This window comes from Anoplophora glabripennis, unplaced genomic scaffold, assembly GCF_000390285.2.
Source record: "Anoplophora glabripennis isolate ALB-LARVAE unplaced genomic scaffold, Agla_2.0 scaffold197, whole genome shotgun sequence".
Classification (NCBI taxonomy): Eukaryota; Metazoa; Arthropoda; class Insecta; order Coleoptera; family Cerambycidae; genus Anoplophora; species Anoplophora glabripennis.
The window spans coordinates 97,006-113,795 of record NW_019416387.1 but is presented as its reverse complement, the minus strand read 5'-3'; the positions used below and the strand labels follow the sequence as shown (position 1 = coordinate 113,795).

At 33.3% G+C, this 16,790-nt stretch overlaps 1 protein-coding gene across 1 annotated transcript; it reads right to left on the bottom strand.

Annotated features, from left to right (window-relative positions):
• Positions 1–1,030: 1,030 nt before the first annotated feature.
• Positions 1,031–16,790, bottom strand: LOC108904900 (choline/ethanolamine kinase). Its single transcript, XM_018707615.2, has 6 exons — positions 16,512–16,790; positions 16,120–16,232; positions 6,880–7,204; positions 2,524–2,806; positions 2,056–2,351; positions 1,031–1,664 (listed from the first exon to the last, which is right to left on the bottom strand). The coding sequence occupies exons 1-6, from the start codon at positions 16,536–16,538 to the stop codon at positions 1,566–1,568; spliced, it is 1,143 nt and encodes a 380-aa protein (XP_018563131.1). The 5' UTR covers positions 16,539–16,790; the 3' UTR covers positions 1,031–1,565.

Here is a 16,790-nt window from a genome sequence, read left to right as displayed (position 1 = left end):
CCTGACGCTAATGGATCATTTTGAAGTTGAACGCGCATATCAAGAGTAACCAGACAGCAGCAGTAGAGCACAACTGTATAGCGTACTATTATCTTTGATATCTTTCAGGGACCTGTCGAGAGCTTCAAGCGAATGCTTGTGGGCCATTGTACATTCATCCCAGATAATAATTTTGCATTTTCTCAAAACTTCAGCCATGCCTGAATGTTTCTTTATGTTACACATTGCTTCGGGATCTGTATGAATATTCAAAGGTACTTTAAGTGCTGAATGCACAGTCCGTCCACTATCAAGTAAGGTTGCTGCAATCAACAACTTATAAATAAAAAATTAATTAAAACAATTTAAATTGGACCGAATTGTAAATCTAAACTATTCTCGAATCCACCTGAAGACACACAAAAAATTTCATTAAAATTGGTCCAGCCGTTTAGGAGGAGTTCAGTGACATACACACGCACAGAAGAATTATATATATTAAGATAAGGTGAGAAGTCCTTACAAAATGTCACATTTATACCTCGGTTTATACTTACTGTTTTTTTGCTTTAAATAATGTGGCGTTGAATTGTATTTCTATTAAGGAAAAATGCTGCAACTATGTAGATATGAATCGCTTTCTTTATTAAAAATTACAGTTACCCCTTTTTTACTATTTAACATGAAGTGTACCTATCGCTTTTTGCTTTTTTGAATATAATTGTTTCTTTGTAATTACAGATATTTGTAGATTAAAAAAACCATCAATCAAACCAGTAAGACTAAAACAAAAAAATATACTTGCTGCCTTTTATTAAGAACGTTATAATCACTTTGCTTTACAGATAAAAAGCCGATTCAAAAAAGGAAATGTAAGTATCAGATTTCCTTAGATAAACTATATAATGTATCCAAATACCTAGTATAAACAATGCTAGTACTGTTTCTATAAGGATTACAAAAAACATTCAAATGAAATTATGATTCATAAAAAAATATTCGAATTTGTAAAATATATTTATGAATTCCGAGGGAAGAAGAAAACAACTCGTCAAATTGCCCATTCTTTATTTTATGTAAAATAATAAATATCTGTATATACATCTCACTTAAAACATTACACATATATACATTACAAAAGAAGTAAAAAAAAACATAAAAAAATCCAGACTTTAAAATCGGCCTCAAAGAATAAGTACATTTTGAACGAATAAGAGAACTAACACAAAGAAATCATATTTACAAGTGCTGTACAGTAAAAAAAGAATAAAAAAACACGTCTTATCTCCATCCTCGGCATCCTACGCGTTATATTTCGGCCAGCGTCCCTGTTAGAACGACTTTAGGCCCTGGTTAGACGACGTGATTCCGCAGGAATACTTGCGGAACCGGGATCTAGGTGTGCAAGAATTGTTAAAAAGTGATTTTGACAAGATTCCATAATACTAAAAGGTTACAATTAGATATCCACAGGGTTATCACAAAGTGTGTGGGTCGTTTCCTCGCTCGCTCACAGTCATATGGTCAAAACCCCGCGGGTTCTCTACCCAGAGGGCGTTGGTTTGCACAGGATGTCCGGTCCGGTTTCATATCGTATAGTCATTCATCTTTCTCTTCAGCTGGCCACTGCCCCCAAACTTGTGCTTCAGCTGCTGGTAGCAGGTCAGCCGGGAGCAAGCGTATTCCTTAAGAAAACAAACGTCGTCAAAATACAGGTTGAAAAAAAAAATGTCAAGGAGTATCACAGATTTTTGGGATGAAAATAAGGCTTTTTTATATGAAGATATAACCTACAAATATATGTTAATATATTTACTGACAAAGAGTAACCTGTTAATCTGAAGGTGCTATGAAAGCATGCCTTGAGTCGCATTAGGCAAAATAAACAATTTAACTAATGATATTGAAGAAAAGAAGTACTCTACAAGCTACATGACTCAACCAGCATTGAATTACACCCTAATATCTAGTAAACCGCTAAGATCATTCGTCACTGGCATCACCGGATGCGCAATGGTTTTTTTTCTTTTGATAAAGCGGTTTTGTTACAAAACTTAAACCTTCACATCATCTTACCCAATATCCGAAGGGTATCTTTGACGTTTCGGCATTGACGAGACCCCACATTGCCCAGAAGAAGTGCGAGGCCAAGGCGAAAACCTCCACCTCTTTCATGACCTCGTTGGGGTTTTCTCGTGAGCCTCTCTCATCTAAATAGGCCCTGATGAACAGCTGTCTCTGTTCCTCAGTGGGGTAGTTGGAGCAGTCCTCCCTGTAGAAGGGGTGGTTGGGTTCGGTGTAGTCGTACATCCATTCGACGAAGTGATTGGCGATGTCGAATGAGCGGTAGTTGTATGAGCAGTACTCGAAATCTGAAATGCATAAAATTATTAATGAAAATATAAATTAAAAAGTATTTTTAGGCTTTCGAAAAATTATAGGCGACTATTATGGATCGTTTAGTCAGCGGTTCTCAAACATTTACGATTTAAAATATCGGGCGGTTCCTAAACTTTTTTGTCTAAATGTTCAATAATGACTTACCGATAATCACAATATTGGGTTCCGAGTTGTTATTGCTCTGGTCCTGTTCCTGGTCCATGTTTATGAGGATGTTACCCTCCTGCATGTCATTATGACAAAACACGACAGGGCTGCTCTCACTTTCCAACCTCTTCCTGAGCCATTTGATCTCCGACCAGAGGTCCATCCTGTCCAAAATCGACTTGGCAAATTCGGGGGCGTTGGCTAAGAATTTGGTATCGCATTTATGCACCCACTTCTCTATGGTGTTCCACAACCATGTCGGTTCTTTATGCAAAGGCACCTGAAAACGTCGTAAATCACATTGTAGTCACCTTTCTCAAAACCGAACAATATCATTATTATATTAAGTAATTCCAACAACATGTTTTTTGCAAGACTTGTCTACGTGGGAAGGTAAATTTTGAAGCGCTTTACATAGACAAGAATGAATATGAGATTGGGGGGGGGGGTTATGTACAATGGACTTGAATCGTTGAAAGTAATAATTTTTTTTGTAGGGTGTGACATTGACAGATTTTCAAACCAATGCTAACAATTTTTAAAATCATCAAGATCAGAATGAATATAAGTTTGCGGTGTTTTGGCCAGGTGATATGAAAATATATCGTATCACACCTAAAATGTATTGTTTTCTAGGCTTTACTTTTCTGCAAAGAGATCCAAGATAGGTCCAATATTCTCTAATAACAAAAAATATTCAGCAAGGAGTGTAAAATTTTAACAATCCACAACTATAGTAGACCTCAATGCACAGTCTAGTAAAATTTTCAAGTTGGGTATTTTAAATTGTTTTAAATTTATTTCTATTTGTTTTATTTACTTTTCTGATAAATTCCCACTTACCTGCGCTTTACAAAAAAAAAGATATTAGACACATTTATTTAGTTTAGTTACTTAAAAAATTTATAAATTGTTATTAAAATAATTCGAAAATGGAACTTGTTAGATTTAGATTTCTTTTTCATAATAGCTGGTTCAATTTTCTAAAAACTGATGAGTTTTAATGCTATTTTCAATCTGCAATTTTTTCTCTAAAAAATAAACTATATATTGCCTCCTAAAAATTAGTTTTTAGAAAATTGAGCCAACAACAACTTTGGTAGTTTCATACATATTGCACACCATACTTACTACACCATCCTTGTTAATCTAATATACAATTTTTTTAGTCTCAAGAAGAAAATTCTTGTTAAGACTATCAATTAGATAAACTGTAATGGTGCAGTACTACGAATCTACTTAAATATTTGATTTTTACTCTACAAAATGCACAAAAAAACATATTCATTCTGTTTTTATTCGCAACGATATATCCAGCAAAAAATCAGTCGCAGAAGAGCAAACGAGTACACAACGAACTAAAGTGTACCTTTTCTTCTCTGCTGAGCGATACAGAGACAAAGCTAGAGCAAAAAACAGGTTGTTTAAATTCGATTATGAATGATTTTTTCCCTACGGTTGAACAAAGAGTCCGGTCATTCAGCCGACAGAGACAGCCCGCAAGGGCCAGAAATAGGCCAGTTAGGCACGCCAATGGCACGCACTGTTGATTTCCGCTAGAACATAACAATAACATACCCCATATGTGTGATAGAATGGAAAAAAACCGATGCCGGTCCATGGTATCGTTTTCCGTGAACTTCTTCTAAAGAGGGAGGTGTTGGAGCGCTAGAAACTCGAAAAAAGGTACCAAATGTCGTGACTACACGCCTTTTTTCTAGTTTCTACACCAATAAAAGGTTATAAATAGATTAAACAATTGTTGCTAGGTGTTTACATGAATCGCATTTCTCTCGATAGCGCTGCTATTAAAATTATGAAAAAAAAAGACAGCTCTCGGAAGGCTCAATGCAAATAAAACTGTTTATGGCGCTTGTTTTAATGAACCAGATAAGTCGTTATCAATGTTTAACCCTCCGACGGATTGTTTGGAGTTAAATGTGCTGAACATAGCTCTCTGCAGTGAACTATAAATATTTATTAATAAGTACTATCAAAAGCGATAGTTTACGGTAATTAACCAGTAAATAATTCTAAGAATTCGCGTGAGACCTCGGCGAGTCAAAAGTTAGACGGTTGTTTTCCAATGCCACAAGTTCTCGTGAAAGCCATAGCAATTGTAGTATTTCCTGATATACGCTGCAATTAAAACCAACTCTTATCTGAAATTGTTTCCGTTAATTTATTCTAACAGCTAATTGTTGTCGATATAATTTAGAAAATGTACGAGAAATGCAGGTAATTTTAAATTTTAATTGTCATCAGTCAGGGGTTCCAAACATTTTCTCGACAAAGATTAAAAAAAATTCTTCAGGTGTTTTAAATCCTATTCTAGAAAACATTTATATTTAAAAGTTGCACATTGCTTACAAAATTGTTTAATTTGCAACAAAGAGCATTGTTTGTTTAAAAATTGTATGTAGGACACTTCTGTCGAAACAACATAAACAATCTAGCGATATTAATAGCTTCTCATTATCTATTATAAAAATATCGTCGTCTGAACAAATATCATACTTCGAAAATAAAATATCTTGTGAAACAGGGGCTGTTGGAACTTTCCGACGTCCTACTTTCAAGTGCCGATGTCCTTTCGCTTCCCGTGGAAGATTTCTTCAAGTACGATTCAAGTAAACACCGATAAGGAGCAAACTGGAAAAATCACATCGAGATTGGAATATGCGTATTTGCTTTCATCGGAATCGAGCCCAAAGAGATCTTTTGACGTAAAGTTCGATAAAAATAGATTTTGAAACATAATTAGAAATATGCTTTGTTGATTGCATGCAAAGTATGATTAAAGTATTAGAATGTATTGATTGGGAACAGATTTTTTTTTAAATGTTTTGATGCTCAATACTACGCCTTCAAAAAATATTTGTGGTTGTCAAAATAGTAACATAACCTCATTTTGGATCACGTGGTGGAATGTAAAATAATAAAGGCTGGTTCATCATAGTACGAATATTTTTGTGAAATCACTAAAATAGCGTCCGCACCAAATTTTTTTGGTCATATAAGAACGAAGTATTATAGAAAAATTTAGGAAATGTTTATCAAATTGTATTCTTTATTGTCATTCTATATTATCCTGCGTCATAAATTATGTAGGTATGTCAAATTTATTACACTAAAAATACCATTTTACGTTTCTTTTTAACTAATTTTTAAATTTTATTTATTGTTGTTAAGTGCAGGGATAAATAACAGTAAACTCGACAGTTTTTGGTAGGTAATCATTTATTTTCATGTTCCATGAATTATGAGACATGTAACCTCACTAATTATCTATTCTACATATATTTGTTGCATCAAATCAACGAAGTTCGTAAAACGTTGAAATTATTTGAACTTCTGGTATTTGCGCCGCCATTTTTTTTTTTTTTTCATGAGAATTGCGAATTTCGATCTAACATGAACCAACCTTCAAACTGTTAAATCTCGATGTCATTTTTTTACATAAATTCTACAAAGATGCTACGAAATTAAAAAGAGGGATTGGCCACGTTCGTAAAATTTCGAAAAGCTTCGTAGAACCTACAATTAATTTGTAACCAAAATCTCCAGACGTTTCAAAGTTTATACAGACGATATAAAATTATAAAAAAATCGCCTCATCTGATGGTATTATGTTATAGAATTACTCACTATTTATATTAAAAATATATAAATAGCTTTGATAATTATGTTTACCAGTAAAGAATGTACAGTAAAAGCTGCAATAAAAGTATGAGTAATGAAGTTTTTTTTATAATATATTGTTTGCTCCAGATAGAAATTTATAAATTATATAATATATTTCTACCCGTAATCAATCCAAATCTTTTGCTTTCTCTGACCAGTCCAAATTGTCTGGCAACTGGTTATTGACCCCATAATCTTTAAGGTTTATTTTTAGCCTTCCACAAGAAGCGATTGTATTTTGGAACGTTGTACGTCGCAAAACGAGTGCAGGTTTTACATTTCACTGACGTTGATTATTCCCGTTCACGTTTTTTCTGCTGGAATTGCTTTTATTTAAGTCTAGACTGTTTTTAACAACAAATTAGTGTCAAAATTTAAAAAAAAGGTAAAATAGATTGTTTGATGTTTTTGTTAGTACCAATTCGTACAAAATTTCAATATTCATCAAATCAGGAGTGGGATTATTACCCAGATCAGTTAGAAGTGGGATTAGAATCCACGAAGCTTTTCGAAAAACACCGTTTCAGCAAAAATTCGGAACGCATCTGTTCTCTGACGTTTACCGACCATGGACGCTGGCATCGTCTATCAAAATAATAAAAAAAGATAAAGAAAAGAGTTACCTCCGGGGTGGCCGAACAAAGTGTACCTAGATACGAGAAACCTTACCTGCATGGAGTGGATGGTCGCCATCTTCTGCGCGATCTGCACCGACAGCTTCTCGTCGGCCAGTTCCTTGGTCAGGAGGGGTCTGGCGTTGATGTACTGCTCGATCCTGCCGCCGGGGAAGATGCCGTGGAGTTTGGGGCCCAGGTTGCGCTCGGACAATAAAGTAAAGACGACGGATTCGGTGATGAGCGCTTCCAGGGCGCCCTCTCCGTGGGTCTGGCCGTAGACGCGGATCAGGACCTCTCTGGGTTCGTCCTGGAAGCGGCTTTCCTTCCAGAGGTCGTCTGGAAGGGAGACGTGGTAGAGAAGGTTGGATAAACCGCCGCTGAAAGAAAATAGAAAACATGAAAAATTAAATCATTTAAGTCAGCGGGGTTCATTTTATGTCTACACATTGCACTTTGCACTGACAGCGAAATATCGTTTTAAGAAAGGACCAAGTATGGGTATAATTAATTAATTTGAGTAGGTATTTAATATTTAACGCGTCTCTAATTTCCGGTTAAGAATAGAAATTGATATCCAGTTTCTTTTAACAAAGAGTGCCATAATAGACCAGGAAAGGAAACATTGTGAAATTTATTAATTACTGGGTGTGATTTTATTGTTGGAAAGTCTTGGGAATGATAATACAAAAGGAGTCTCATCAAATGGGTCAATGAGGTTAAGGGGGTTAAATTAATTTTGAAGGGTTAAAATAATTTTGATATTTTTTTATTGAGAACTATTGTCTAAAATATTTCAAATAAAAAAAAATGAAAAAAAAAATGAAAAAAAAACATTTTTGGGGGGTAGCGGGTGGTTTTATAAAGGTAGAAATAATTTTTGCGTCGAACTACCCCAAATAAAAAAAAGAAGGTTCTACGTTACATAGAAGCTGACATATTACAAATTTGACATTGGAGGAAGACGAGCTCTGTATTGATCAATTATGGGCATATTCAATTAAAATTAACAGGGCACAAAGTTGAAACCATCATTTACAAAATGTTAAAATTTCAGGTCTTAATGTGTATAACAAATTGCTCAGTGATTTTTTTTTTTTTAAATTGCTATCTCCGGACCTATTGGTCGTAGAAACTTGTTTTTTCAATTTGTAGTTTTTTTATGAGCTTTCAAATGGTGTATATAACTTCTTTCAAAAGTTAACAACCGCGGAGTTACTTTATTTGTTTATTAGGGAAAAAAGTGTCTTTTATTTGGTAACAACTACAGCTACAACTTAATTGAAAAAAAATATTTTTTTTTTAACTAGAGGATACTTGGTGTCCCTTCGAAGAAAATGAGGCCAAAAAATGTTTTAGTCATAACCCTGCCTCTGGAATAGTCATTTGAAAATGGGCCTTTTTTGCAGAAATGGGATAAATAAATGGAATTTTGCAAAAACTATTTGACCGATCGAGCCCATCTTTTGCACATCTCTTAAGGCTATAAAAACTCACATTTTGGGAAAATTTGGTAAGATTTTATTAATTATTTAAAAAGTTATTAACAATTAAAGAAAAAGCACTTTTTCGGTTGAATTTTGCAATAAATTTTTTGTTTATAAAGCAATTTTAACTTATAAAGTCTCATTTTGAAGATAAGTTTCTCTAGATCAAATCGTCTCTGTTGAACATTTTTTGCTAAGAGCTAAGATTAATAGTTTTTTTTACAATAACGCGTAGAACAAAAAATGACGAATTTTTGTCCTATTTGTTGATAAAAAACAATGACGCTATACTTTTTTCATGACCCATTTGATGAAACGCCTCCTATATTATCATTCCCAAGAACTTTCCAACAATAAAATGACGCCCAGTAATTTTCACGATTTCTCGATGATTTTTCACCTTTATTTCTTGGTCTACAATTTTCGTGTAAATTATGTTTGTAGTAAAAATTGTACTAGTACTATTTTATTTATAATATTCGGGAATATTTTTTACCTCAACGACCGACTAACCATCCTATGCACGTGTTTTAGTAGTTTAGGAAGAAATAATACTACAATAATGACATATTCTTTTATGTATATTTAAATATATATATATATATTGTAAAAAGACCAAATATGGGTTTGTAAAAAAAAACAATTCACATTAATCTAGTTATATTCAACATTTTTTATTCGTTTTAAGGTGTAATTTTTTTCTAAAAGTTATAATTTACATTTTTATCGTAAAACATATATTGTTGTTAACTGTCAAAGCCTGTAAATTTTCATTAAAATATTCTGAGCGGTTTCCGCAATATTTATAAATTTGCATTTTTTTATTAAAACTTTTAACACCTTGTAGATCGGAAACTAAACGTTTTCGGAATATGGTATATTAAGGAAATATATCACAAATCATTTGTACTATAACCTCCTGCAAGGAATGCCTCGACTTACCAAACACCCTGTATATACAGGCTGTCTACTATAAGAGGGCCACTCCTATGTATCTCGCTTAATACACAATGCACGTAACAAATCTTTATATGTTTATTGTTGCATTTTTTGAGGCATTGATACTTGTAAAAGCAAATTTGAAATCCATGGCCAACTTAATGAGTAATTATAAAAAACCGTAAAAGTACCGAAAGTTTAGGGCCGTCTAACTTTTTTATTTTAAGATACTTAAAATAAACTTATTTTAATAAAATTTCATGGCAAAATTGATATTTTTCACTTAGTGTAAACAAATTTTTGAAGTATCGTATGTAATTTGCTACGTCCTCTACGCGGACAAAAACAAATTGTCATCGAAGCAAAAATTGTTACTGAAAATGTAGATTAATGTAGAAATTGTTTTAAACATGCCAACTACAAAAAATTTATTGAATATAATGTACTTCTTTTAAGCAAAGATTCTGCAATATCTGGCACCCATCAGTTTACCATCACAAAAGTAAGGTCCTATGACTAAACCCAAACGTTTACTAAAGCCTCTATTGAAATGCAGTTTCTACGTACCAATGTAAATTACCATTAATCCGTTTGAAGTAAATGTTCCTTTTAAAATCCATGCCATAATTTGCCGCTTTTGAACAAGCGGCATTGTAAATTACAAATTTCTTTACACCAAAAATAAGTTATTTGAGTTTCAAACTAAGTCCATTTTACAGAATATCTGCGTTAAAATGAGGGAAAGTCTGTTATTTGTGCATCAATTCATATTTAGACAAACTGTGTAATAAAATCTATAAAAATGTATCGCTTAACTTAAAAATGTTGACAGAATATCGCGCAGAATATCGCGATATTGAAGGTCATGACAAAGAAGACAGTTTTTTGGCACTTATGTCCAAAGTACACAAGGTCGAAAATCGATCTAGTAAAAATACCGAGAAATTCTTCATGACAATCTGTACTATGAGGTTGCCTATTATTTGGCGTATGTGACGTTACTACTAAACAGGTAGATCCCAATGCTTGACCGGATTCTTTAATTAAAATTTCATTTTTATATTGGGCTGTTTGTTTTCCAAGGACTATTAAAATGTTTACAATATTATTATCTTTCCACTTAAACCAGGATTATTATTTACGATAGCGAAACCCTTAAAACAAACTGCAATTTCAAAAACAATTTAATCATAGAATAGCAAAGCAGTGTTGTATTTAGTACAATTAGTGATTAGCGAATCACATAATCATTTTTTTATCGTAAACAAGACATCAAAATCTCGCGATGTCGCAGTATAGAGTTAACAAATTAACAATCTGATTATATAAATTCAAGGTAAACTTCAAGATGTATTAAAGAAACATTATAGTCTACGTGTTAATCAATACCGACTTCGCCTGTTGAATTGGTAAACAGTAAAGAATTCCAGTGGCGGCAGGTGAAATTTAAAGGTGGTCTGAGATCTGGGAAAGGAGTTGTACACATTTCTGCAAAATATTTTTTTTTGTAATCAACTGGCAGATATGAACAGTTTTTTTTCATTTTTGACAAAATTAAATTTTCTTTCTAGTTCTACTTGTAAATTTTAATTAAATACTAGCATTACTGTTTTTCATAATGCTGTAGCTGTACGAAAAATGATAATTGTGAAAAATAAAAAACGCACTTTGTATATATTAATTTAAAAATAAAAAAAAATATCTTGCAAGTACATGCGCAAGTCCTTTTGAAATCTTAGACTTGGCAACCCCTATATTGATTTTTTATTTCACTTACGATTTTTTTTTGTCATGAAAAAGTTGAGCCGCCACTGAAGAAATCAAATAATTATCATGTCAGAATTTCCCAAAACGTTCTGCGTTTGTACAAGTCTATATTTATTTTACCTCAAATGTTAAAGACAAACTCTTTCCTGCATATATTAAGGAGCCTGGTACTGCCATGTACTATCAAATTGTAAGAAAATTATCAAATGACACGTGTGCCGAGTTATATAAAATAAGTGTGTAATAATTTTTGACATCCATAATCTATTTCGGTTATTATCTCTATTCCTAAACTCAGGTATATCGATAAAACGGCATGATTGTCTTTTCTTAGCTGCAAACCATCGATAAATGGAAAGTTTGAATCGTAATTTTGCTGTAATTCGTATCATGGAAAGATACAAGACAATAAAACGTTTTTACGTTTTACAATACCCATAAAACAATATAACTGCGCTTTTCTAAAAAAGACTATCAACTGAGGCACACACTGCAAAAAAATAACGCAAAACAGATAATTTTAGTAAATTATTACGTTATACATAACAAAATAAGACTATACTGTAGTAACCCGTTTTAAAATTTAAATTTCGCGCGAATTTGCATTGTTCGTAGAAGAAGAAGAGAGAAGATGTTTTTCTCCATGTTATTAGGACGATTCAGATGATGTCATATGACAATCCTAACACGTCACATTTCAGAACTGGTGTGTTAATTTTTTAGAGCATTGTATAGGAGTGTCTAATCTTCGTATTAGATATTTAATAAAAAAAATGATAAAAGGTGACAAAAACTGATATATAACGGTTTTGAAAGAACACTACTTTATAACTAAAACGATGTATGTTAAAAAGTGAAGTATCTTTTTCCCGACAAACAAATTTAAGTATTATATGTACAAATTTAATCAGTAATTTTTCAAATTATCGCAAACAACGACAAAATTTAAGTTGTGTACGCCTTATTTTATCAGATTAGTTTAATTGTTCTAATCATTACGAAAAATATGAATCCAAAACCATATTTTGGGTGTCAAATATGTCTGACGCTTGATACGTTATTTTTGAAAAATTAACACATTTTTCCTCTTCAAAATTTCACGAATAAAAACGTCCGTCCTTTTCTTTCTGGAGCTTTTAGAGGCGTTAAGGTACGTACACACCGCATGAAAATAAGGTAAACAAAAAATACAATGATGTTTTCAGCCGAGTACTGTAGTGTATACGCACCTTTACCCGTACCTTGTTAGGAAATCGGTTTCAGATGAGTGTGAATACAAAACCGTTCTAAATATAAAATTATATCGTGGTCTGAGCAATGGAAAATGATTCATAGTTTCATTGAGGGATGGTGTATCGCATGATTAACGTTGAAAAAATGTAAATAAAGGCGACTTCTAAGTAGGTTAAGGAAACCTTGAAAGACTGAAAATCTCGTAAATATGTTTACATGTCTTGTTTGTTTACAAATACAAATAAACTGATTGTTGCCCTCTTAAAAACACATTATTTTGACCAATTAATTGATAATATGCAATAAATTGAACGTAGTATTTGATAAATAATGTATAGACTCTATTAAACTAGAAACATATGCGTTACGATTTGTCAAGGTAACAGCACGTGCGTATAAAATAATTCACACACATGTACGAGGCCTGTTCAGAAAATAACCTAAGTTTTTAAATTACACGCTAATTGAGATATTTAGTGATATGCGGATATTTAGTTTTCGTGATGTTGTTATTTGAGAGCAACGAGTGTTAGTGACGATATTTGAAATGTAAGGTTTTCTGGAACAACAACATATAAAATTTTTGGTAAAACTGGGGACAGAAACGTTTCAATTTTTGAAACAAGCTTTTGGAGATATTTGCTGTTTTCTTTTACTCATGATTTCGGAATCACAACGGGTTACGATCCGAAATCATGAGTAAAAGAAAAGGGCTAATACTTTGGCTGTCGGGGGCCAGGAAGGCCTTCGACTTTAGCTGACGACTGCCAGAGAAATTCCAGAAGAGGTTAGCATCTCAATTGCGCCATGCCATGAAATTTTGTCTGAAAAATTGAACATGCATCGAGATGCAGCAAAATTTGTTTCTCGTTTGATGACGGAACACAAAGAAAATCATGTGGACGTTTGTCGGCAACTCCTTGAACAATCCGATGACGATGAAACATTCATTCACAGGATCATAACGAGAGACAAAAGCTGAGCTTACGGTTACGACATTAATACACGCTCTAAGAAAGCACGTCAGTCTCGAGTTCAGTTATTTTTTGAACAGACCAAAGTAATATAATAATAATATACGAAATAATTCTTAGATATTCCATTGTTTATCGCTTATCGGTCTTAAACCTAATTTATTTTAGTTGCGGAAGAGGAGCACTAAGTTCAATTTAAAGATAAACAAAACCATTAGGTGGGTATAAAAAATTCATTCTATTTTGGGAAAACCATGTTGACGTGAAATTAAAAATTTAACGACACGATTATCACAAAATTATCACCGTGTTTACTACCAATAAAAAAATAATTAAATGGGCCGTAAAACTGAACTATTTAACTTATCAGAATGAAACACCGACATGAAATAGTTTTAAAGTAACTAAAACTAGAAAACTTTTTGTGGTATCTTTTAGAAAATACACGACTGGAAAAAATCAAAGGAAAAAAAAATTTCATTAATTTTTTTAGTGATTTTCGAATGGCTGTATCTCCGTGAAAAATAGTCGTATCGAGATAAACAAAAGAGCATTTTGAAGATCTTTTTTGACCTACGGTTATTGAACAATTAAAAGTACCTCAAGAAAAAATTTCCAAATTTTTTTTTAGGACTCCATGGACTGAGGAAATTTTTTGAAACTAAATCAATACAGAGGTCAGTTAGCTCATTTGATTCTTGAAACGTCTCTGTACCAATATTGGTTGCCGAAATATCAATGGTTGAATGAAAAATAACACTTGTTTGTATCGATCGATATCTCCGCAAGAAATTATTGCACCGTAAATCTAAGGCCACTTTTGAAAATTTAAATAAATTCCCAACGAAGACCTTTATAGTTTTCGAGGAAAATTTTTTTTTCATGCTTGACATCAATTTGAAAAAGTGCAAAAATGACTTAGGAGGCCTACCGCTAATTTATAAATATTGACGAAGACTAATGTTGAGAGAAATTTTTACAGCTCAATATACACAGAATAACCCTGTAAAATGACAATTAAAGTGAATGCGTCAAACCGTTTTACTATTCCAAGTGATCAAAGTCTGTTCCAAGTGATCAAAGTTTTGGTAAGAATTGAAGGAATATATTTACTTATTACTCCTAAATATTACGTTAACGAAAAAAAATAATTTTGTTCCACTTTTCCCACAATTTTACATTAGATATAGTTTAAATTTGAGACAAACAAATCATAAAAACTAGACTTAAAGCTTCAAAACGCTTTTTTGTTTATTTTTTTGTTCCATTAATTTTTTCCAGTATTATTTTTATTCGATGATTTAAATGATTTTAACATTATTTATGTGACCAAAAGTGGGAACAGCCATATTTTCAAAATAAGAATTATTCACACATTCCTTAAATTACAAATTTCAACATCGGCCATCTCAAGCTGCCCGAAAATAAAACTTTTCTATATATAAACCAAGGCTGCAAAGAAATAGAGACCGTCTTTCTATAACAGTGAGTCGCGTTCTTTTTTCATTGAAATAATACGTGTCAAAAGCTCGAATCAAAGCCACGTCAATAGGAATTGAAAAAATCTTGAAAACAAGACAACAAACTCGATATCTTGACAAACATGTAGTATAGTACCATCATGTTCCTGTAAATACGTACATATTATGATTGCGTCATGTATGTACGATAACTGTGTACAATTTCACGATTTCAAAAAATAAAGGTTAAGTCTTTTACTAACTACGATTATTTGTTTGTCTCGCCAAAACATATTTACCATGTGCATATGGTAGCAAGGAAATACGCAATATACGCCTAGTTTACATTTCAGAGTAAAAAAACAATGTATTATTCATGAATTATAGTATACGACAATAAACAAAGACGAAAAATCCCCATTTCCTAATAATATCCACTTGCCATAATAATAAACAGATAGAGATAAAGATAAAGTTAATTGTTTGAAGGTTGTATCAGCCACTTTGTTCTAGTAAACTACTCAGTAATTTTCCAGAATGATAAGACAGATACCGCTTATAATTTCTATTCATCTCAGTTTTCTTTATAGACCAGGCGGTATCGGTTTTGGTTTGGGTGAATCGTATATCCACGGAGATTTTTGGCTTTTTGGCTTTCAAATATCACTTGAAATGAAATTTTTCTATGCGCATAAAAAAAAAAACGTGGGCTTAACTTTTGGCGGCACAAAAATAATAATGAGGGTTTGTCGAAATAAGTATCAGTTTAATTTATCACAATCTAAATTCTAATGAACTTGTCTCAAATGCCAGCTTTTGACAAAATCTTTGTACTATCACGCCACATCACCTCACAAGTCACAACATGAGATCGCGTTAGCCATGCCCCCTACAGCCGACTTAGATCGGGCTGTCGCAAATAGAACTTTTGATAAAAATAAATTCCGACAGTTACGCTCTGAGAATGCAACCACTTTGCGATAAATTACCAGCAATAGAATAATGGAAATTGCCAATTTTTTAAATCGCATGTTGCCGATTTTTCAAGTTTTCTGACGTCGATTTGGACTTTTTACAATTTGTGCTTCGCGCGCCAGAATTAGAGGTGTAGACGTAATTTTTATTTCTTTTACCTTTTGAGTAGTAACATTGTTCAGGAAAATAAAAAATACGCAAATACATATGATTTTTTCCATTTCTCACCCTGTGAAATATGGTAAAAACCTCGAAATAGACTTTGCCCGGTCTAGTCGTTTCCAATTGCTGATTTCACGTTTCGCTACGCGGTGCAATGATCCGTATTTTATACAAAGTACAAAGTAGGCTACGGTATTTGCGCTTTTTTATTATCAAATTAGTCAGTCTTTTAAAATGAGGACGCGGGCAGTATTTTGTAAGCGGGCGCAATTTACCGAAGCCTTCTTTAAAAGATTACCTGATGTGCTTGAACCCGATGTTCTGGGCCGTCACCTTCTTCCAGGCTCCGTTCAGGTAATCCCTGCATATCCTGGAGGCCAGATCTCTCATCTCGGCGCTGTCCCCGGTGACCTGTTTCAAGAACACACCCCACCAGGTGGAATTAGTGATTAAGGGAGGCCGCATCGGCGTTTGTTCGATAAAACAACTGCCGCGGGCCCGGGGGGTCCCGATTTGTTTCGAGGATTGTTAGTTTTAGTTACGTGTTCGAAGCTCGGCTTTGTCTAGACTAGAGATGCGGTGATACGGATGTGGATATCCAGAATCAATATTCCGACGCAGTCGTGGCCCATATTTAAAAAATCCTCAGAACAAAACAGGATCAGGGGTTGGTCGGGCAGATGCACTCACCTTTTTAACCGATGAAATGTTCAACATCTTGGCGAGTGGTCGTTACACAACGATTTAAGAAAAAAAAAGTAATTTTATTTGAATAGTACGCGAGTTCGGTGCTGATTTCAAAAATTTCCCGTGTTCTGGAACAAGGAAAACCGTACTATTGGATAAAAGAAAAATTAGGAAGACAACTATTGTCAACGTAAACAATCGCACTGTCCTTTCAAGCTTAACCTCGAACGAATAACTAGCGAATGACTAAAATCCAGACACAACGAAACTTTTACGTAGGTA

Coding starts and splice junctions, on each gene's coding strand:
- LOC108904900 (XM_018707615.2), bottom strand. CDS start 16,538: ATGTTGAACATTTCATCGGTTAAAAAG. Junction 16,233..16,511: donor ACATTTCATCGGTTAAAAAG/GTGAGTGCATCT, acceptor TTCTTGAAACAG/GTCACCGGGGACAGCGCCGA. Junction 2,807..6,879: donor CGACCATCCACTCCATGCAG/GTAAGGTTTCTC, acceptor CGACGTTTTCAG/GTGCCTTTGCATAAAGAACC.